The sequence below is a fragment of the Galeopterus variegatus genome, unplaced genomic scaffold (genome assembly GCF_000696425.1).
Source record: "Galeopterus variegatus unplaced genomic scaffold, G_variegatus-3.0.2 Scaffold895, whole genome shotgun sequence".
Lineage (NCBI taxonomy): Eukaryota > Metazoa > Chordata > Mammalia > Dermoptera > Cynocephalidae > Galeopterus > Galeopterus variegatus.
In genome coordinates, this window is record NW_007727006.1 from 100,683 (window position 1) to 123,132 (window position 22,450).

The window sequence follows — 22,450 nt, forward strand, 5'->3', positions numbered from 1 at the left end:
CTGGGTGCTGGGGGCTGGGGGCTGGCTGCACAGTCGGTGGCACCGAAGGCTGGAGCTGCTCCTCCTGCCCTTCCCTGTGGTTGAGTCACTTGGGGTGTAACCCTCTCAGCAACTAAGCACTTTCTGGCTTCTTTGGCATGAGGTTGGACGGTGACTTGGTGCTGAGAGATGTTCCAACAACTTCCTTGGATGGGGGAAGGAAGAGGTTCAAGATTCAGACCTCCATCCCACTTGGGTTCTTGCTCAGGGCTGTGAGGGATGGAGGTGCGGGAAAGATGTAAGGGAGCCTGAGTCCCAGGCCCTCCTGGAGCCCCACCATCCAGTTTTTTCTAGGACATACTTGATCAACTCCCTTTCAGCAGTCAGGGTCCTGGTGGCCTGAGCAGAGGCAATCCCAGAGAGTATAGGCTTTGATTTACCTTATTGTTTAAAATATTCTAGATGTCTGAACATAAAGGGCTGAGTGTCCAGATGGGGGTGGGGATGGGGGAGGAGTGGTGCAAGGAAGAAGCAGGGTGGTCTTGTAGAAAGAACTAGAGCCACTGGATGAAAGCTACTGAACACGAGGGAAGTTCCACATAACATTCCCAGCAATCCCACAATGGACTGCGTGATTGCGAGGTAATAAGTTCTCTGTCACCAGAGGTATGCAAATGTGTCTGGATACTATTCGGCCTGGCCACACACTGGACTGAGAGAGGCCTTTTCCATTGTCCCTACATCCCAGCTTTGCTCTCAATTTCCCAACCGCGGGAGAGGGGGAGGAACCTACTTCCAGTCCTACTGGGGAGTCTTCTCTATGTCAGACAGCCCTCCGGCTCTACACCCCCCATGATTTCCCAATCCTGGCTGTCTGCTCTTCCTCCCTCTGCCCCCCTTGGAGCTGACAACATGAGCTCATCTGGGCAGCCCCAGGAGCCAGCAGGGGAAATTCTGAGTCAGGCAGTGGCTGTGGCCAGGGCTGCTCAGGGAGAGGTGCTGTGGGAGGGGTGAATGCCCCACGCAGCTGGAGGCTGTGAGGTCTCTGCAAGGGGTGGGCTGGAGGGACGCACCTACAGGGCGTGGAGCTGGGTGACATTGTGTGGGTCCTGCTGAGCACTCAGGCCACCCTCAGTGCCTGGTGGAAGAGGCCAGAGGGCACCTAACTGACAGAAGAGTGAAAGATGCTGGTGTTGAGAGGGCATCGATTCTGGAATCCCAGAAGGATGGAAACTTCGGAACAGGAGAGCATTTAGTACACCCCTTTGGACAGACGAGGAGACTGAGGTCTAAGGAGGGAAAGTGAGTATGGAAGACGACACACTGAGCTGTGTGATGGCTTTTCGTCCCTTACCTACTGATTTTCAAACTGACTTGCTTAAATGAAATCTAACGCCCAAGCACAAGCAGATACAAGACAAGGCCAAGCTTCTTTGGTTGAGATGACTGGATCCCCCTCTCCCTGCGGCAGTGGCTCCACGGGGCTTTGAAAACCTGTGCACACAGCAGGCCACCTGGCTGACCCTGCATGCTGATGCTGAGGTGTAGAGAGACCCTGGGGCCCTGCCTTCCAGATCAGGGAGAGGATGAGAACAGTGGAGGGTCTGATCCCTTCTGCAGCTCCAGCTTACCTGTGAGTCACCTGGGACCCTCGCAGGCTGGACATGGTCTCTTCCAGGTTCTGTCGAAGATCCAGGACATTCTGCACTGTCCTCTTTCTCTGGGACTCTGGGTCTGGAAGGGAGAAGGAAGAGCTGGGTGAGTGACGAAGACTTACTGCTGAGAGCGGGGGGTCAGGGAAGTGGAGGTTGACCATGTCCCTGAGGGGCCGGCTCTTAGAGCATGCTAGTCACCTGCCTCCTCCCTTCCCCAAAGACGACTGGCAGAGCAGACCCTCTCAAAGGCCCTGGACACATGCCCTAGAGTCCTCTGCAGCCCAGACCCTGCAGGGGGTCACAGACATGACCTTCTGTGTCTGTGCATTCTTCTCAGAACCCCAAGTAACCTCCGCTACCTCTGGCTTTGTTCTGGGGAAGCCCTGCTTCTCACAGCAGAGGTCACGGTCAAGGTTTCTCATGGGAGGTCAGCTGGAACATCTGCCTGAAGCCCCCTCTTCAGTGGTGTGCTGGTCAGTATTTAATAACTGGCTCCTGGAGTGGGGTGGGGGGGGACACCCTGATGTGCAGCGTGCCAGTTTCTGTGGTATAAATACTCCTACCATGGCTGCTTTCAATCTACCAACATGACGTCACTGACCACAGAGCTAGGAAGAGATGCTAACAACTGGCTCTAGGGAGCTGGTACCAGCTGGCTTCTGCATACCTGAGCCCCAGGCACAGACTGGGGACATCAGGAGTTGCTCTGGGGTCTAGAGAACACAGTTCAGACACAGCCTCCTAAAGGGGAGGTGGCTGGCGGGGAAGCGGAGGGGAGTAGCAGTCATTTTCTGGAGCGTGGACTGAGCCCAGGAAGTCCCCACAAAAAGGACACCATTCTGCGTAAGGAGGATGCCTGGGCACGGCCCCCGTCCGTGGATCCTAAATGATCAGCATGATATTAGCCTGGACAGATGAGAACCTGCAACAGCAAACAGAAATTCATCCCATCCCCTTTCCAGGGTGAAAACTTCAAATGACGGACGGGTGCCTGAGCATGAAGGAACCGGAGGAACTTTCTTCTGCCTTCCATTGGCCCATCCAATAAATCTTTATCAAACACAGTTTATGTCAGGCACCACGTTAGGCACTGAGTACGTTGTAATGAAGAGGACCTGGTCCTGCCCCAAGGTTTATCTTTTACTTTGGGACCTAAAGTCACTGAATGGACTCAAATCCCTCAATGCCTCCCTGAAAGACAACCTGCAGGAGAGTGGGGGACCGACAGAAAGAGGACGGCCACACAACACAGAACTCAGGGGTGCTGACTCTCTCCCATCCCCAAACCCTCAGCAATCCTCTGCAGCAAGCCAAACTGCCCCCTTGGTTCCCTCTCCCATCCAGACTCATCAACAGTGTGAGGTTCTTTTACTTGCCAAAGGGAACATTTCTGAATCCCTTCAAGAGGTATTTTTTCCCCCAAGATGAAGCTCAGGCCGGCTGGCAGGCGGCTGCTTCGACTGTCTGGGTGGGGCGGGCAGGGGGCAGGCTGCGCCGCCCTCTCCAGAGCCTTTTGGGAACCTTTTCAGAGAACCAGCTCCACACCCAGGCCCAGCCATCTCTCCTCTTCCCTCCCTGGAGGACCTCCCCTACTCCCCAGGTCCTCTCATGGTCAGTACCATGTATCCAGGCCAGGCTTGCAAGCTGGTGGCAAAGGGCAGGGACAAATGGCAGGCTTCTGTGCCAGTGGCCTGAGCTCTGTCCCCCAGCCCTGGCGTCACTTCTGTGGCTGCCAATGCCTATTTATCCTGGCAAGTGTCACCTCGTGAGCTGCTCTGTGGCTTTAACTGATGGCTTGGCATGGAACACAGACAGCATCAGAAAGTGTGTGTGTGTGTGTGTTTATTTCTAAAATGCCTATGTGGGGACCAAGAACATGGTGCCAAAATGTAGCTTTCTGGGCCAGGGTGATGTTTTCTATGGATCTGACACATCTCCCAGGGGTGTGTATTCCCAGAGAGGAAGGTGACTGTGAGTTACTCGGAAACTTCTGTATGTGCCAGACCCTTTGCTTGCATCATTTAATTGAACCCTTACAATATTTCTGGGAGATTAGTGCTACTGTCCCATCTTACAAATGAGAAAGTTGAGACTCAGAGACATCAAGTAAATTGCCCAAGGTCACATGCCTAGCATGTAGCCCAGGGCAGAGTTGAGCCCAGGAAGAAACTCATATTTATTTCGATATATCACAGGGCATCTCTGCATTAAGCACAGTGACTGTGTGTAGTAGGTGCTTAAGGAACATTTCAAGAACAGATGGATGCTACCAAAATTTTTAAAAATTTCAAAAAATACACTAAAAAAAGTAGATGGATACATGTCACATGTCTTTGTTTTTTTTCAGGGAAAAATGTTTAAGCCACATGGTGGCCAGCCTCAGGAGGTCACTAATGCTCTAAGCCCTGGGGCATAGAGAGGGGATGGTGGGACCCTAGAACTTAATGTCCTAGCAGCCACAGAGAAAGGGACTCTTTCCTACTTTCCACTGTGCCCTCTTTTCCCAATCTTTCTCTCAAAGACTTCCACCCTAGCCCCCTACCTAGTCAGCAGAGGAGGACAGGACTATCCCAAAGCCTACAAAAACTCACCAAAAATTAGAGTCACAAGAGTGTTTGGAAGTGACTCAGTCCCACCCCACCACTGGAGAGATGGGAGGCTAAGGTCCAGGGATGGGATGACTAGCTGGAGCCTGCAGAGAGAGGTTAAGGGAAGAACATCTGACTCCAGGCAGCCTCTGCATAGGGTAGGTTTGGGGCATGCCAGGGCGGAGGTTAGGACAGGACTCGATTTGCTGGGGGATGACCAGAATCTGCTCTTAGCTCCTCTAGGCAGGGATGGATCCTGCAGAGGCTACAGTCTAAAGTTCCTGCTGTGCCCCAGCAGTGTCTCCTGGTGGTCATCTTGGGTATGCCACCCTGCTTCTCTGAAGCTCAGTTCAGGATGGGTCTGGTGGGTGGGTGCTCTTGAGAAGTCTGTGGCTGTCGTCCACAATCCTGGGTGACAGGCACATTCCTGGAGGTGCAGCTGTTGGCCCAGGACATGAGGATTTACATGCATATAAAAGGAAGGCCTCTGGAGCTCAGATGTTGCATACACTTTGCCTAGGCTGGGAGGGCGATTTGACATTCACGCCCATGAGTCCAAAGGGAATTTTTACATTTTAGTTTAAAAATGAGTAAGTTGCACTTACAAAGGAATTAACCTCACCTCCCCCCCTCACCGACTCCTGACCTTCACCCTTCCCCATCCCCGAGGATCAGGGATGGGGTGAAGGTGTCTGACACACAAGCTACTTTGCAATGATGATAATAGTAACCTAAAAGTTCAATGATTTGTTTTATTGGCTAAGTCAAGTTGCCTCAGAGGCTAATTCTTTGTGTCTCTGTCAAGTGTTTGGTCTGGGTGTGAGGTAGGCCTACGGGACAAAATAGAGCCCAGACACGGCAAAGATGGAGAAGGGGTCTGGCAGCCCATCTCCTCCCTCGGTATCCCTCTGTGTGGAATGTGCTCAGGAAACTCTCAGCCTCTGTGGCATCTTTGTGCAAATTAGAACAAGGTCCTCTCCAGGCCGACCCAGCTCCTGCCAGGCCCATGCCTTGGCCAGCAGTGTTCATCTTTCTCTCTCATTGGATGCCAGGCCAGGACACACCCCTGACCTTACTCTGAGGGCCTGGGAATGACCACTCTCTTAGCTCCTACAGAACAAGGTCCAGCTGCAACAGTGGAGTGTGTGCATGTCTCTGTGTGTGTGTGTGTGTGTGTGTGTGTGTACGTGTTTGTGAGAGAAAGAGAAGCAGGGTTGGAGGGAGGCCAGGGAGGGCTCCAAGCATTCTCAGGGTGACACTGAGGTACAGAACAAGGTCCAGCTGCAACAGTGGAGTGTGTGCATGTCTGTGTGTGTGTGTGTGTGTGTGTGTGTACGTGTTTGTGAGAGAAAGAGAGAGAAGCAGGGTTGGAGGGAGGCCAGGGAGGGCTCCAAGCATTCTCAGGGTGACACTGAGGTATATGGGGTGGGCGTGGGGGCTCCTGATGCTATCCTGGGCTGACACTCCTAGCCTTTTCCTGCAAATGGAGCAACCAGGAAGGACGTGCATGCTCCTCGCGCTCAGAAGAAATGCAAGAGCATCTTCCTCAACCCAGCCATCACCATGGCAACTTACAGTCGCCACAAACAGCAGCATCCTCCCAGCAGGCACTGGGGCATCTGCAGAGTAGGGTGGTATTTCTTTCTCCATACTGTTGGCTCTTGTACAAGACCATAGAGAGCATGTCCCTGTCCAGTCTGTGGGCTCAGGACCAGCAATCACGAATACCTGACACACAGGTGCATGCACACACAAATGAAAATAACGCCCAGCTACCGATGCTTCCCACGTACCAGGTGTGATGCTAGGCATTTCCCATGTTATTCAATTTGAGCCAGGAATTTATTGCAGGTTTGACTCCAAAGCCCCTGTCCTCCCCACTACAGTACAGTACCTCAAGATACGTACACATGCCTCCAGACATGCACACCGACTGTGGTCCAGCCAGTAGGTTGTGGAAACCTTCACAAAGTTCTGCAATTCTGCAGACATATGCATGGAGAGATTTATGTGGACTTGTCTCCCATTGTGAGGGAGGAAGAAAGAAAACTAGAGAGATGATAGAGGAAGAGAGATGATTTTTACCTGAGAAGGGATACCCCAGGGTGCACTAGGAGGGGGATGGTAAACAGGGTCCTTCTATCTGCTCTGACATCAGAACAGGGGAAACAGGATTTCCCAAGAGGGCAGGACTATGAACTTGCAAACCAGACTCTGAGGCAACACTGACCGTGTTGTCTAGTGGTGAGAACATCGTTCTTAGGGTCAGGAAGAACTGAGTTGCAGGTCCTGGCACTACCCCTTCCCTGCTTGTTTGACCTTGAACAAGTCACTTCACCTTGCTGCACTTTTCCCCTCTGTAAAATGGGGAGAATAATGAAACCCGCTTGGTTGGGTTGTTGTGAGTCTTAAAGAGCTCATTCACTAACATGCTTAGGCACGCTCTCTAAGTGGTGGTTCTTACATGGCAGAAGGCACCAAAGGTTGGGTGAGCAATGGGTGCACACTCAGGCCTGGCCGGGGCTGGCTCCCTGACTCCCCTTCATTTGCAGATGGGTGGTGCACGCCCCCAGAGGATGCAGCTCTGATGGACTCCACCTTCTGTTCTGCAACCTCGCTCTGGCAAGGGGGAGGCAGACCCTGAGTTAGGGGCAGATGAGATAGTAACAAAATCCTGTCTCTGTGTCATCAGTCCTGACCACACCCCTCTCACTAGTGACGCTGCGTCTTTAACCCCCAGCCCTTGGAGCCAGTCTCAGCTGCAGGATATGCTGGGCCTCAGGGGTCCCTCCGGCCAGCAGTCGAACATCTGATGTAGAAATGGATGGGGAGCCTCCAATTGAGGGCAATAGTCCTAACAGACTCAGGGAAGTCCAGAAAGGGGGAGGCTCAAGGGGACCCATCACCTAGCAGTCAAATTTCCCCACATTCTATAAAATTTTAATTATTAGCTAACAATTAAGTAAACTGTAATAACTGCCTGTTGAAATTTTAATTACTTCCACCAATGTGTTTCAGGCCCACGTGTGTAGTTTAGCCCAGGGCAGAGGCCACAGAGGACTGGATTTGCACTTGACTTCTAGATGGGCTTTCGCTGTGACTGACTGGATGAGGCGGGAATCAGCAGGAGGAACAGAAGTGAGCCCAGAGGAAGGCCATTTTCAAGTCATGGCATTTCAGAGCTTGAAAGGTCTTTTGCTTTCTCATTCTGTAGATGGGGGAAAACCACATATCACTCAGGCCCAGAGAGGGGAGGGGCTTGCCCAATGTCACCCAGGGCGGGGGTGACTCCTGGCCAGGGGCTCTTTAGACTGTTGCTCCAAGCTGTGGGCTGGGGTTGAGACACACTGAGCTGCATAACCAGAGGAGGTGGGTGAATCACAACATAAATTAAACACATGGGGTGGTTTGGGACCAGGTCCACCTAGAAATTCAGCCTAGACTATGTGACCCAGAGCCCAGGAAGGATTAGGCCTCACACACACACACACACGCACGCACGCGCACACACACGCACACACACACACACACGCACACGCACGCATACGCACACACACACGCACGCACACATGCACACGCACACACACGCACACACACGCGCGCACACACACGCACACACGCACGCACAGACACAAAACAAAATCTTTCCTGACCAGGGTGAGATCTAGGTCTTCTTTAAGTTCTAAAATTTGTCACAGTTGGGCAACTTGTACACAAAGGTCAAATGTCATTGTAATAAAAGCCATCACGAATACAAATAAAAATATTTTCACATTTAGCCAGTGGGCCACTTTCTCTAAATAATATTTACTATAACAACAGCAAAAGATCCTGGAGAGTTTTTTTTTAGCACATCATAGCCAGTATTTGTTGATGGCCATTTTGTGTTTACAACGAGTCAAATGTCTTTGGGAATCTGAATCATTTTCATACCTCTCCTCCACTCAAGGACATAAACCTTCAATCTCCAGCCAGGGAGGGCATGGCAGGCCCACTTCAGGGCACACCTTGGTCTAACAATAAATTCCAGGTCCCCATCCACTGCTCAAAATTTGGACTAGGTGCGCTGTGCAGGTTCTTGCAGCCGAGACCTCATATTGGATTTACTCCTACCTTGAAGTCTGCAAAGCCTTGGCTCGGCAGTGTGACTCTGGGTAGGTGCTGAAAACATGTATGACCCAGCAGGCAAGTCTCCTCTGTCATCAGGTAGAGCATAGTAACTTGTCCCTATGGCAACTCCGTCCCTTCCACCCCTTTCCTTGCCACCGGTGACCCCAGAGGACCTAGAATGAATGCTGGACAGGCGTCCATGTCAGAGGCACCCCATTTCCATGGAGCATGTAATCAGGGGACTATTTTTTCTGTTACTAATCCTATCATTTCACTCATCCCCCAACTTAAGTCACAATATTGTCAGAGACGGTTGTCACAGAACTCTGCAGTGTGGCATATCACATGTTTCTAGCTGTTGAGTGCTCCTGCTCCCCAGAGGGGCTCCCAGGGTTTTTATGCTTTCCCTGGAGAATCATGAACCCTCTCAATCAGTGAGCGTGCCGAACTGGAGCTGAGTGTCCAGTGGCCCTCCTGCTGCTTGCGGCTTGGGGCCACATACCCAGAAAGAGCCAAGACTAAAGAAATAATGTGTTGGCCACAGGGGTGTGGGATGCAAGGAAAGGAAAATAAGAAAGAGAAGCAAATCTGGGGCCAGAAAGAGGAACATGCATGGCCACCCCACCTAGAATTCAGGCTCCTATAGTTTTTATTTTCATCGAATCAGAAGGTTTGCATTAAGGACCCTTGGTAATGTATCTCCATTGGGCACTGGGCTAAGAGAAATCGTGAAGCAGGGAAAGCAGGGAAGGCAGGTCAGGGCATGTAGAGAGAGTTCTATTTTGGTTTTCCTGAGGGCACACATTGTGGGGCCTTGGATAAATTACTTCCTCTCTCTGGGCCTCAGTTTCCCTATCTTTAAATAACGGAGTTGGGATAGTGGATACCCAAGACCCACCCAGCTTTGACAGTCTGGTTTTATAGCTTTATACTTGGCTGAAGCCTGTATAAGCATCTTTTCTCCCAAAGTGTGTTAAAAATTGCAGATGCCAGGATGTCACCTTGAGATTCTGTTCCGGCGGGTCAGAGACGAGGCCCAGGAATCCGCATCTTTGCAAGTGATGTGATACGGTAGGTCACATTTTGGGAAATCCTTACATCTTATTGCACACCACCAGGATAAGATGTCCATCACAAGACCAGGACTCGACTTCCTGATCTTGTGTCCCGGCCTTCAGACTGAGCACAAGCACTGCCCGTTCTCTGGGAAAGCCCCTCCTGCGTCTGCAGGCTTCAGATAAGAGGAGCCTCCTCATCCTGCCCCTCAACCTTGTAGCAAGAGGACGCCAGCCCCTTCCAGGGTCCCTGGACTTGTTGCTGAGAAGAACCACAAGGGGGCGCTGCTGGTCCTCAGTCCACTGGGGCCTCACTGCTGCTGCAGCGCTATAGATGGATCTCAGGCTTGGGAGCAGCCTCCCCAAAGGTCTCTTGTTCTGTATTCTGCTTACCACAGCTCTTTTCCTCCCGGGTGTGCACTCCTAGGGCTGACATCCTTCCCCTAGGACTATCCTTAGAGAACAGCCATGAGTTTGCCGCATTTACCAGGAGGAGCCTGTCCTGCTCTCGGGGAGAGGGAGGGAGGCCAGGCTTCTGGGGATTAGCCAACCTGCCCTGGGCACAAGGGAGGGCTCGGGGACCCCTGAACTTCACTTGGCAAACTCAGATTCAGGGCCAAAGTTTCAGAGAGACTCCAGCTGGTCTTTCTGCTCCAATACCCTAGAGATGGGGTGTTACCTGTGGGAAATGGACCAAGGTTCAATTCTGTGCTCTGGAGGTGTCGCCTCTGCTCCTCTGCAATGTTCTGGAGGCTGGTAGCCTGCCTGATGAGGACGGAGGAGAGTCGTCCCCACCCCATGCTCTCCACACCTAGCCTGGCCCATGAGACAGTGGCAGCAGGGAGGAGGTGAACCAGAGAGCAGCCCCCACACTGCTGGCCCGGTCACTCTGCAGCCCTGTTGAGAGACATCTCAGCCTGGTGCACAAGTGCAGACTTCAGCAGTGAACTTGGGGAGTAGGCTTAATGTTCCAGGGGAAAGCAATAACCTCCATAGCCACTTCTTAATATTTGACTCCAATATTGCCTTAGGGAAGGACTTGTTAGGTCAAGGGCAGTCAATGCTGAAGGCTCTGGGACCAAGAGAGAGCACGTGGTCTCAAGCCCTGCGTGGAAGGAGTGCTAGTTTGCTAATCCTGTCTTCTCTACTTCAAGAGAAACACCTCTCCTCTTTATTTCCCTTTGAATGTTAGCTTATAGGATCAGAGAGAGGATTCTTGAACATATTCAGTCTCTCTCATTTAAAGACTTGGATTCCAGGGCTGGGCTGGGAGGGCAGGACTTCTGCAGAAGATGGCCTGCCTGTCTCAGTCTGGGGACAAGGTCCTCTGTTGCCTGGCAGGCCCTGACTCTCCTGCCCGGAGAACCTCAAGCTTTACTGGAAATGTTTTCCATTAGAGATGCTGCCCATGTGACACCCTGCTCCAAAGAAGTCTCTGCTGCTGGGAGCTGGGAGTGGTTGTTATAGCAACAGTTTACACAGCAGAGAGAACCATCTGTAGGCCAAGGTGGCAGGGGCAGTGGGGAGGGGGGAGGAGATGTGGGGAGGGTCTGGGCCCAGGTGTGGATGACAATTGGAAGAGGCCCTGGGGGATCTCTGGTTGTGAAACTAGTAATATTAGCATTGGCTAACTCTTTACAGTGCTGTGTACCAGGGACTATTCTTGCAGCTTTACGTATACTAGCCCATTTAATCTTCATGACAACCCTTTGAGATGGTCTAGTTATTATTTTACAGTTGAGAAAACTGAAGCCCAAGGAGGCTAAATGAGCTGACCAAGTCAATATAATAGTAAATGTCAAAGCCAGAATTGGAACCCAGATAGTCTGACTCTAGAGCTGCAGTGTCCAATGTTGTAGCCACTAGCCAGAGCTGGTAATATAGAGATACACAGATATATAAAATTGAGATATAATTCACCTATCATAAAATTCACCCTTTAAAAGTGTGCAATTCAATGGTTTTTAGTACATGTGCAAAGTTGTACAACCATCACCACTAATTCCAGAATATTTTTATCACCCCAGAAAGAAACTCTGTACCCATTAGCAGTCATTCCCATTCTATCCTTGCTGCAACCCCTGGCAACCACAAATCCACTTTCTGTGTCTATGGATTTGCCTATCTGGGGATTTCATATAAATGCAATATGTGGCCTTTTGTGACTGGCTTCTTTCACTTAGCACAGTGTTTCCAAGTTTCCCCCAGGGGGTAGCATGTTATCAGTACTTCATTCCTTATCGTGGCTGAATAATATTCTATTGTATGGATATAGCACATTTAATTTATCCATTCGTCATTTGGTGGGCATTTGGGCCATCCCCACTTTTTGCCTATTATGCATAATGCTGCTTTGAAAATTCATGTCTAAGTTTTTATATGGACATATGTTTTCATTTCTCTTGGCTATATGCCTGGGAGTGCAACACTGGGTCATGTGGTAACTCTATACTTAACATTTTGAGGAACTGCCAGACTGTTTTCCAAAGTGGCTGCACCATTTCTCATTCCCACCAGCAACGTATGAGAGTTTGATTTCTCCACATCCTACTGACACTTGTCATTGTCTTTTTTTTTCCTTTTTTGTCTTTTTTCGTGACTGGCAATGGATCGCAACCCTCAGTGTTGCCCCCGTACCGGACCGGGATCGGCAACGGGATCGCAACCCTCGGTGCTGCGCCCGCACCTCGCTCAGCCAGTGAGCGGGAACCGGTCTGTATGTGGGATCCGAACCCTCGCCGGGAGCACCACCGCGCTCCCAAGCGGCTCACTGTAGCAGTGCGCCACCGGGCCAGCCCGTCATTGTCTTTTTGATTATAGCCATCCTAATGGGTGTGAAGTGGTATCTCACTGAAGATTTATTTTGCATTTCCCTAATGAGTAATGATGTTGAGCATCTTTTACTAAATTAATTAAAATCGAATAAAATTAAAATTTGGTTTCTCACTTGCACTAGCCACATTCAAGTACTCAATAGCCACATCATTACATTGGCTAGTAACTGCTGCAACACAGATATAGAACATTTCCATCACTGTGGAGCACTGCTAGAGTCCACCGGGGTGGGTTTCTACTAATATCACTGGCTGTTTTCTGTAAAGCACTTTCAAGTTCATTTTACAGTTGGGTCCTGTCTTCAGGTTCCCGGGGTCCTGACTCTTAGGCCCAGAGTGGGTTAGACAGAGACTTGTCAGAGAACATATATTCGCGTTAGTGACAGAGAAGAACCAGCTGCCAAGGTGAGGGTGGGTTTTGTCATTTAGCTCCACCCACAGTGTCCACTCTTACTCCTGTCCAGGCCCCCACCCCCAGGCCTGCCCCTGACATCACTTCCTTTCCCAGAACCTACCAGTGGCCAAGAGACAAGAGGCGTGTCCTCTGAAGATGCCACTCTTTTGATAGGAGCAGACCTGCCCCTGTCATGCCCCTGCCTGCATCAGAACTCCAGGCATCAGATCTCCTGGCTGAAGATCTCTCCTGAATTCTCCAGCTTGGATCTTTGCGGTCTTCTCCTGTAGGGTATGTGTCCCACCTGATTCCACTGGAAGTGGCTACACTTCAGGGAGGATGCAGGTCAAACAGACAGACCATCACTGCCTTTGAAGCACCCATCATCCACCCAGATCCTGCGGGGCTGTGTAGCCACTGATTTCCCACCTTAGCCATTGTCAATAGGATTCTGAGTCCACCTATACAATGGGGCCTGTCCTCTGGGAGGCTGCAGCCAAGAGACCGGCATGCATAGCTGTGGTCAGGCATCACTGGTGCAGGGGGGCAGAGCTTCTGTTGGGGACTGATTAGAAGATGATAAGGTGGGAGTGGGTTAGGAGAATCAGGAGGGGCTCCTGGAAAAGATGGCCACTGATCTGAAACCAAAGGAAGGGAGGGAGTGAATCTGACCACAGGCAACAGGGCAAGACCCAGGTTCCGGAATGGTGTGGCCTAAGCAAAGGCTGAGCCACAAGAGAGAAAGGACTGGCTCTGGAAATTGGATGACGGGAGGCCACAGGACATGGAGCCAGGGAGTCCTAGTCAAATTCCAGCTCTACCACTAATGAGCCGTGTGGCCCTGGGTGAAGTACCTAATCTCTGGGCCTTAGTCTCTCATCTGTAAAATGGGATAACAGCACATAACTCCTAGAGCTGTTGATCAGATTTCATGTCTTTTTCCTGGAGAGCAGAGACCTTGTCATATTCATTCCGTATCCCTACACAACACCTCACATATAGCTGATGCTCCACACATTGTTTTAAAGCAACACAACTGGAGAGGAGGTGAGGTTTTTGGGGTGGGAGTGGGATGTAGTAGGAGACAAAGCAGATGTGGCAGGGTGACTGGCTACTGGTAAAGGTCGGGCCAGTCTGTGTATGAGCCATTATAGACACCCCTGTTCATGCCTGGAACAAGCTGAATGTGAACACTTGTCAAAAGTCACAGCTGGCACAAGCCTCAGAGGTCATTGAATAAATGGGGAGACTAGACCCAGTGGAATGGTGGTGACTTGGTCAAGAAGACACAGCCTGCTGATTTCAGAGCCACGCCCAGGGATGGAGGAGGAGGAGGTCAGGCTTTAGGGGGGATTCCAAGGGAGGAAGCTGGGGGGAAGGTATGGGCAAGGCAGGGCTGCCCCATCAGCGTGCTCCCTGTGCCTAAAGAGGCTGCTCACACCTCCCTCTTCCCTCTGTCCCAGCTCTGCCTGCACAGCATCTGCTCCTGCATCAAAGAGCTGACATCTGCCCCGCCTGGCTGCCTCCCTGGAGTTCCTATTTCTGGAAAAGCCTTCTGTGTCACCGAACGCCTTGACCCTCTGCTGTGCCACCACCAGGGACTCTCTGACTCAGCCCAGCTGACACCAACATGTCTCCCCATCTCCAGAATGTCCTCACTGCCCACCAAAGGGACCAGGTTCAGACAAAGCCCAAGGAACTCCCCCCAGGGCTTGGCACAAACGGAAGCAAGAAGAAGCTAGGCTAGCTTTAAGGAAGACTTCCAATTAAGAAGGCAGAGAAACGCTACAGTGAAACTTGGTAAGGTTTGCCGAACAGTTATTAAAAAGTAGGCAGTGTTCTCTGAGGCAGGAAGGAAAGGGAAAGGAAAGGAGACAGTGCTCCTGAGTGTGTTCTATGTGCTGAGCATGGTGCCAAGCACTGATGTACATTCTGTCCTGGTGACGTAACTGAGAGGGTAAGTACAATTACTCCTATTTTGCAGATATTTGGTTCAGAGAGGCCAGTTAACTTCCTCAAGTCACACAGCCTACGTAAGTGGTACAGTAAAGATCTGAATCTCAGTCTGACTCTGAAGTCCATGCTTTTTTCAGAATAAATTATAAACGACAACAAAGCTGGACACCAGGAGGCCCTTCCCAACTGACATGCTGGAATCATACTCCTCACAGATCACAGGATGAGGCCTGTCCTCCGCTGTGTGGAATGAATAAGATATAGAATTGCCAGGAGACAGGGGAGTAACAGGCTACAGGCCAGGCCGAGCATTTCTCCACCTCCAAGACTTGGGGCCACCAGCCAATCCAGGCCTTGCTGGCAGTCACCGCTCCCGCCCAGTACTTCCTCGAGGGAGCCCTTTCTCCCCACTGGGCTTTATCCCAGCTCTGGAACCTGTAATGGAACCTGTAAAGCTGCTGGCCTCGGAAGAACCTTCCTAGAGCATCTGGCAGGCAGGTTGTGTAGCCTGCTTGCCAAGACCAATGGCTGCACTCGGCTGCCTAATCAGATCATTCAGAATTCTCCTCTTCCGTCCAATTCCAAAGCAGGAGCCTGGGAACCAGCTGCAGCCAAGAGCAGAGCTTCAGCACCACTCCCCCACCCTCCCACCCACTCCTTTATAGGCAACGCATGTGTGGGACCCGAGCCTCCCACTCCCACCTCCTAACCCTGCCCTGCCCCCACTAGCTGGCCTCTTGCTGGAAAAGCCTAGGGGTTCCCACAGGTCTGGAAGGGAAGTGCTTTCAGAGCTTGAGCACTAGGCTGGAAGCAGAGACCCCGGGGTCCTAGTCCCAGCATCTTCTGGGGCCCAGGAGGAAGCTGCTCAGACTTTCTGGCCTCAGTTTCTCCTTCTCTGAGGAAGGATCAACCCCATTCCCACTTTTCTGAGAGTAGAAGGGATATGAAGAGGAGAGACAAAGGGAGTGAGCAGGAGCCTATGTACTGGGCGTTCTTTTCCAGAACCAGAGAGAGGGCCTGAGCTCCCACTGTGGTCCAGTGGTGGGTGGGGGCAGAGACTGGGGCTACTCTAGAGAGTCTGTAGACCTCCATCAAAGTGAGGCCCAGGAAGGGTCAGGAAGAGGCAATGGGGTTGTGGTTGAGGAAAGCCTGAGAGGCACCCAGGCCTTCTCTCAGCCCTTGCCCAATGCCTCCAGAACTGCATACAGCTCCCGGTGGCCCAGGCCTTGTGCTGCAGTCACCAGGAACCTTAGGATTGGTCACTACTGTGGGTCAAATGTGTTCCCCAAAAGTTTATATACTGGAAACTTGATCTCCATTGTAACATTGTTAAGAGGGTGGGAAATCCAGTTATGGTATTTGAAAGGTGGGGCCTATAAAAGGTGATTGGATTGTGAGGACTGTGATCTTGTGCATGGACTGATTCATTCGTAGCGTAACGGGCGTGGTTCTGACAGCTTCAGAAGGAGAGCAAGTAACCAGGCTGGCTCTCTCTTGCTCAGGCCATACTCGCCATGTGACAGATACCCTGGTCACCACGGGACTCTGTAGTGTTCCCCCCAAGAAGGCCCTCACCAGATGCGTTCCCTGGACCTTGGACTTCCCAGCTTCCAAACTGTAAGAAATAAATTTCACTTCTTTATAAATTACCCAGTTTCAGGTATTATGTTATAAGCAACAGAAATGGGCTAATACAGTCACCATTTGAATGGAGCCAAATTCCCAGGAAAAAAATTTCCCCTGCAGAGATTTTCCGGGTCTGTCAAGCTACAAAGCCACATCTGAGTTCAGTAACAACACATCTGCTATGGTTTGAATGTGTTCCCCCAAATTTCATGTGTTGGAAACGTAATTCACAAATTCCTATGTTGATTGGAGGTGGGGTTTTGGGAGGCAATAAAGATCAGATAAAGTCATAAGGGTGGGACCCCCCGTGATAAAATTACTGGCGTTATAAAAAGAGCAAGAGAGAGACCGGCCTGTGGCTCACTTGGGAGAGTGTGGTGCTGACAACACCAAGTCAAGGGTTAGGATCCCTTTACCGGTCATCTTTTTTAAAAAATTTAAAAAATAAAAAGAGCAAGAGAGACCTGAGCTGGCATGCTTGCTGCCTCACCATGTGATTCCTCCTGTCACATTAGGACACAGCAGGAGGGTCCTCACTAGAGGCTGGTGCCATGGTCCTAGACTTCCCAGCCTCCAGAACCATAAACTAAATAAACTTTTCTTCTTTATAAATGACCCAGTCTCAGGTAGCAACTTTGTGTTGTAGCAACCCAAAGCAGACTAAGACAAGATTCCTCCTTCCAGTGAGGAATCCAACGTCTTTCCCATATCCCACATTCTCTCTGGCTGGCCAAATGTGTTGGGGCTCTGAGAAAAACCCAGCCACCCAGCCTGGCTTCTTTCTGCCGGAGCCCCTTGTAAAGAAGGGCAGAGGTAAGGTGAGGGGAAGCCACCACTCTGTGTGCTGAATAAGGTTCAGCTTGAAGCAGGAACCACACACAGGGTAAAGGTACAGTGAGGGTCCTCTGCCAAGGGCCCCGGAGAGGAGAGCACCCTCAGTGCAGGCGTGAAGAGGGCACTGCACTGGGAGGACGGGGAAAAGCCAGATGCCATTCACTATTCATCTTCCACCCTGAGCCCATCCGGGCAGGGGCAAGAAGTCTGAGCATGGAAGAGGCTGGCCAGGGGTAAATCTAGAGCTGGGACAAGGCTAGGCTCAGAAGGAGGTCCTGCCGAGGAGAGAGTGCACAAGAGAAATGAGTACTTAGGACCAGCCTCGATTCTTGGATATTTGGACACCTCTGGCAGAACTGATCTCATCTGTCCCTCTACCTTTGGAAGCGAGGTAGCAAACTAACGTTATTAAATGCCTACTGTCTGTCATTACATCACTTAAGCCCCACAACAGTCCTGTGAGGCAGGCACAGCGACAGTTTGTTTTGCAGCTCGAGAGACTGAGAAGCAATTTGCTTTAGGTCTCTGCTACGAGGCAGCAGGGCTGGGATTAGAACCCAAGGTGGGATTTTCAATGAATAAGCAACCTGGCAGAACACAGAGCCCAGAGAACACAGACTCCTAGCTATTTATGACTCTCCTGATTCACTTCTAATCTTTGTCAATAGGATGTACCTATTCTTAGGTACATACTGCTGACCGCCCGCCAGGGCCAGCTTCCCTGGACGGGACTCGTCCTCCTGCCTCTGCAGCTAGGGCTGGTGGTCCTGGCTTCATCCTCCTTGCAAATGATCCTAACCCATTTGGGCAAGGGACCCAGCAGCTGGTAACCCCTGCCCCCACCCTCCCTAGGGTCATCTATCTTTAATGAGCCAGAGGACACAAAGCAGGCACCCTGGGCTTAGAAGGAGGGATGGGAGAAGAGATGGGAAAGCAGCTGCCTATGCCTAGCTCCAGCTGCAATTAGCACTTCGTTTCCCTCCTTCAAAGAACAAAGGTAGTCCCTTGGCCCTCAAGGTTTCCTGGCCACTGCTCTTGCTTTCCCTACACCTCAACTGGGGAGTCCCCCATGACGACTAGGTGCTGTGGTCTCCTCCAGCAATCTGTGCTCTGACACCCCCCTCTGCTCAGCACTACTGGCGGTTGTCATGGCAGCGACGGGCCAAGGCTTGGCTCCTGGGGACAGGCGCAAGCAGAGTCTTGACTGAAATGATGTCTTGCGTGTGTCCCCTCCCCCACCAGGAAGCAAAACTGGGGGACATGCCTGGGAGAGATAATTTTGTATGGGAGCACCAAGCCCTGGCTAGGGGCTCAGGGATGGACAGGCCCTTCCCCAGCCCCCAGCCCAAGGAGCCTAAGAGCAGGCCTCATATTCACACAACCGTGGGCCTCTGCAACATGAGGCTTCAGTATCTCTCAGATGACATTCGAGTCCTTGGCCTGGCGTTCAAGGCCCGCTATAATAATTTTTTGGCCTGATCTTCCGTCATTCCTCCACATATTCCCTCTCCCATTCAGGCTGGTCTCTCCCGCCTCCCATTATTGCATCTTTGCTCGCTCCATCCTTCCTCTGCTCCCATCTATGAGGCTTTCCCTGCTGGGGGACCTCTCCCAGCCCTCATTGCCCAGTTCAAGTCTACCTCCTACAAGAAGCCTTCTAGGGCCATTCCAGAAATCACTTCCTCTTCAAGGTGCCGAACAACTGATCACTGAGCCCCCCTTGTCAAGGAGCACATGATGCCTTTGCAGTGACAACTCCTGGTGTCTGCTGGTCTTGTCTCTCCCACTAGAAACTATACTCCTTGTGGAGCCCCACCCCCACCCAGCAGCACTGGGCAGCACACAGCAGGTGCCCGGAAAATGCTGAATGAATGACAGCAGTGAGCAACTTCATCTCCTGGAGAATGCCCCCTCCTCTGGGTGGAGGTTCATCTTGCCCCTCCTCCGGGTAGATATCGCTTCTCCTTTCTTGGGGTACCTGCCGGAGCCTGTAACAGATTCCTATCACAGCCTGTGTGCCACTTTCTCACTCATTCCTCTTCACACTGCCTCCAGCGTAAAAGCCATATGCTATCCGTCTTTGAATGCCAAGCACCTGGAGCAGTGCCTGGAACTAGTAGGTCCTCAATAAAGGCTGCTAAGCAAATGCATCCCCAGGGTGTGCAGTCAGATGGTGGCCCCTCCACCCACTTACCTGCCGAACTCGTCCTGCCTCACAGGCCTCTGGTTAATAGTCAGGCAGGCGGGCAACCTCATGTCCCCCTTGGCCACCCTACAGCCTCCTCTCCCCTGCACTGCCACCCCTTTCCATCGTCTCTCAAGGTCACTAGCTTCGGGAAAGTTTCACGCAACATCCCCCACCCCAATTTCCTGATGTATTGTCTCTACCCTTGCCTTCTGCCTCTCAAACACCAGCAGCTATTCTCTGTGCCAGTTTCTCCTGATTCTGTGTCTGGCTCGACGCTCCGAAGTCAGAGATCACGTTTTTCTATTGCTGCAGGTGCCTAATCCAGGACCCGCCTCCATCCTACCTGCAGACGCAGAGTGACCCTTGCTCTGTGCCTGTTCCAGTGAACACCTGACTTGTCCAGTCACACACGTGAGCCTTTGTCTCCTTCCCTGACATCTCAGCCTCAGTGCTCCCTTGTCAGACACAAATCAGAGGAAAATGGCTCCCCAGACACCATAAACGCTTTTAATGGAGACCAGAAACTCACTCTTAAGATTTTCCTGCATTTTCTAGGCCATTACAAACTCCTATTACCAGGGAGCCACAGTGATTTTCCCTGGGCAAGCAGACATATATATTTTACTGGACATACATCTCTTTAACACACATTGGAAAAACTATAGTAAAACTCACCGTCCCAGACTTATAAACCTGAGCTGTCATTCCACTCTACCAACCAGCTTTCAGTGGTCCTTTCTTTAAAAGGGTCCCAAGAAGTCTTGCTCAGCTAGCTCTCAGGAGACACTTCTGAGCTTCCAAGGCACCCTCTGTTTCCCACAGCTCGGTGTCTGCCTGTTGCTCTATGCAGGAGCTCCTCGACTTACCAACAGGGCTAAGTTCTGATAAACTCATCATAAAGTGGAAAAATCATAAGTCGAATCTTTGTAAGTAGGGACTGTCTGTCTCCACACCTGATGAGCAGCAACGCTGTTGTGCCCACTGCTGTATCTCCAGTGCACAAAACACAGGCACATTAAATGTTTGCGAAGAACTCAGCCACAGAGCAACTTGGCAGCCAAGAAGAGGTGGGGTGGGGTAGTGAGAAAGGAGTCGTAGGAAAGGGAGCAACACACAAAGCATGAACAGTGACCAAGAGAGGCTCGCGCCCACCTTTCTGGGCTGGCTTCAAGCAAAAAACTCTGACATTGGGCCCCTGCACCATAGCCAGGGAGTTAAACAGGTTACATCTGGGGCTCCAACTCCAAATAAGTGGCAGTAACTTCTTGGAGGGTTGTGTTGAGAAGTATTCCAAGGCCAAGGCCAGTTTGACCAGGAAGGAGTGCTGTAATGAGTTAGTGACAGATTCCATAAGCTACTCCCTGTCCTTTCCTTCCAGCAGAACTGTACTTACAGCCCACCTACCCACTTCTTTTCTTAAGGATGTCCAGGAAAGAAGATTCCACAGCTTGCTAACCAGTCACACAAGCCACAATGTAGTCTGTTCCTTCTCATGGAACAGGCGCTGGTTGCCTGCAACTCCCTGGAGACACCTGCCCTTTCGCACCTCTGTGCCTTTGCTCATGCTGTTCCTTTAATGCGGAAAGCCTATTCCCCTCCCCATTTTCTACATGTCTGACCCTTCCTCATTCATGTGTCTGTTTATCCACTCAGTAAGCATACTCTGATCAGCTTCTTATGAGTCAAACACCGTGCTAGACTCTAGGGATAAGAAGCTGAACAAAACAAAAAACCTGCTTTCTCTGTTTGGTTCCCAAACCTCAAACCACCTCTTTCTGGGAGCCTTCTCTGGTCGTCCCATACTGTCGAATGAATGATTCCGAGCATTCTGTGGTGCCTCTATTAGAGTGGTTCTCAACAGAAAACAGAGATTTTGCTCCCCAGGGGACATCTAGCAATGTCTGGAGACATTTTTGATTGTCATGACTTGGAAGGGGGTGCTACTGGCATCCAGTAGACAGAGGCCAGAGACTCTAGTAAACATCCGACAGTGCACAGGACAGACCCCTACAACAAAGAATTATCTGGCTCAAAATGTCAATAATCCCGAGGTTGACTGCATTACCCCACCAACTCCCTTCTGTCCTATAGTACTGTTGACATTAACAAGTCCCCCTCCCCGCTCACTCCCTAGACTTTAAGTTCCTTGGGGGCAGGATCCATGTGTTGTAACATCTGGAGCTGTTCATGGAGGGCTACGGAAGGTCTAGAAACTCCTTGAAATTATATGCAAAATCTTATAACCATGTGTAATGTCCAATTTTCTGGGAAGAGGGGTCTGAGACCAGAGAGTTAAGAGCCACTGACTCAAAGCCTAGTATTGTGCCACGGACAGAGGAGTATACAGACCCTGGGGGAGCAGAACCCCCAGCCTAGTTGCTCTGAGACCCCCAGCAGAGCTTCTACCATACTCCTGTGAGTTTTCTGGGAAGAGGGGTCTGAGACCAGAGAGTTAAGAGCCACTGACTCAAAGCCTAGTATTGTGCCACGGACAGGCCACTGAGGATACAGTATACAGACCCTGGGGTAGCAGAACCCCCAGCCTAGTTGCTCTGAGACCCCCAGCAGAGCTTCTACCATACTCCTGTGATCGCTTATATCTCCCTCCAAATTTAGGTTGGGCTTTTGATGGGAAAGGTGAGCTCAATAGGCAGAGCTCCCTTCCTTGGGATCTACTCATTTACTTAATGCGTTCAAGAAGAATTATGTAAACTCCTACCAAAAAAAAAAAAAAAAAAGGGGGGGGGGGGAGAGAGAGAGAGAGAGAGAGAGAGAAAGGACTTTTGCCTTAGAATTTCTTGAGAACGCTCCAGCAGAGAAAAGCACTTTCTTTCAGTGGATGTGTTGTGATTAACTGCCTCTTGGAAGTTTGTGAAGGTACCTGGTTAACCTGCTAATTGATCACAAATCTTGCACTCAATTCTCTCCATGTTTCCACTGGATAAATTGAAGCCTGAAGCTCAGGGTCAGGGTGCACGTGGAGCCGGCGACACATTTAGAAGCCCGGGTCTCAGCCTCTGCTGCTCCCCTAACCAGCCTCCTTTTCTTTTTAAAATTTTTTTTTTCCTTTTTGTCTTTTTTTTCGTGACCGGCAACGGATCGCAACCCTCAGTGTCGCGCCCGTACCGGACCGAGACCGGCAACGGGATCGCAATCCTCGGTGTTGCTCCCTCCCGCACCTCACTCAGCCAGTGAGCGGCCGGTCTGTATGTGGGATCCGAACCCTCGGCG

General features: G+C 51.1%; 1 protein-coding gene across 1 annotated transcript in view; it reads right to left on the reverse strand.

The window, feature by feature from the left end:
* LOC103590925 (neuron navigator 1) overlaps positions 1-22,450 on the reverse strand; it is a gene marked incomplete at its 3' end in the record, with an annotated part of 153,468 nt that overhangs the window by 94,831 nt on the left and 36,187 nt on the right. Inside the window, exon 2 of the mRNA XM_008573269.1 lies at positions 1,611-1,713. Within this exon, the coding sequence (XP_008571491.1) occupies positions 1,611-1,713 (103 nt within the window). The remainder of the gene's footprint in view (positions 1-1,610; positions 1,714-22,450) is intronic.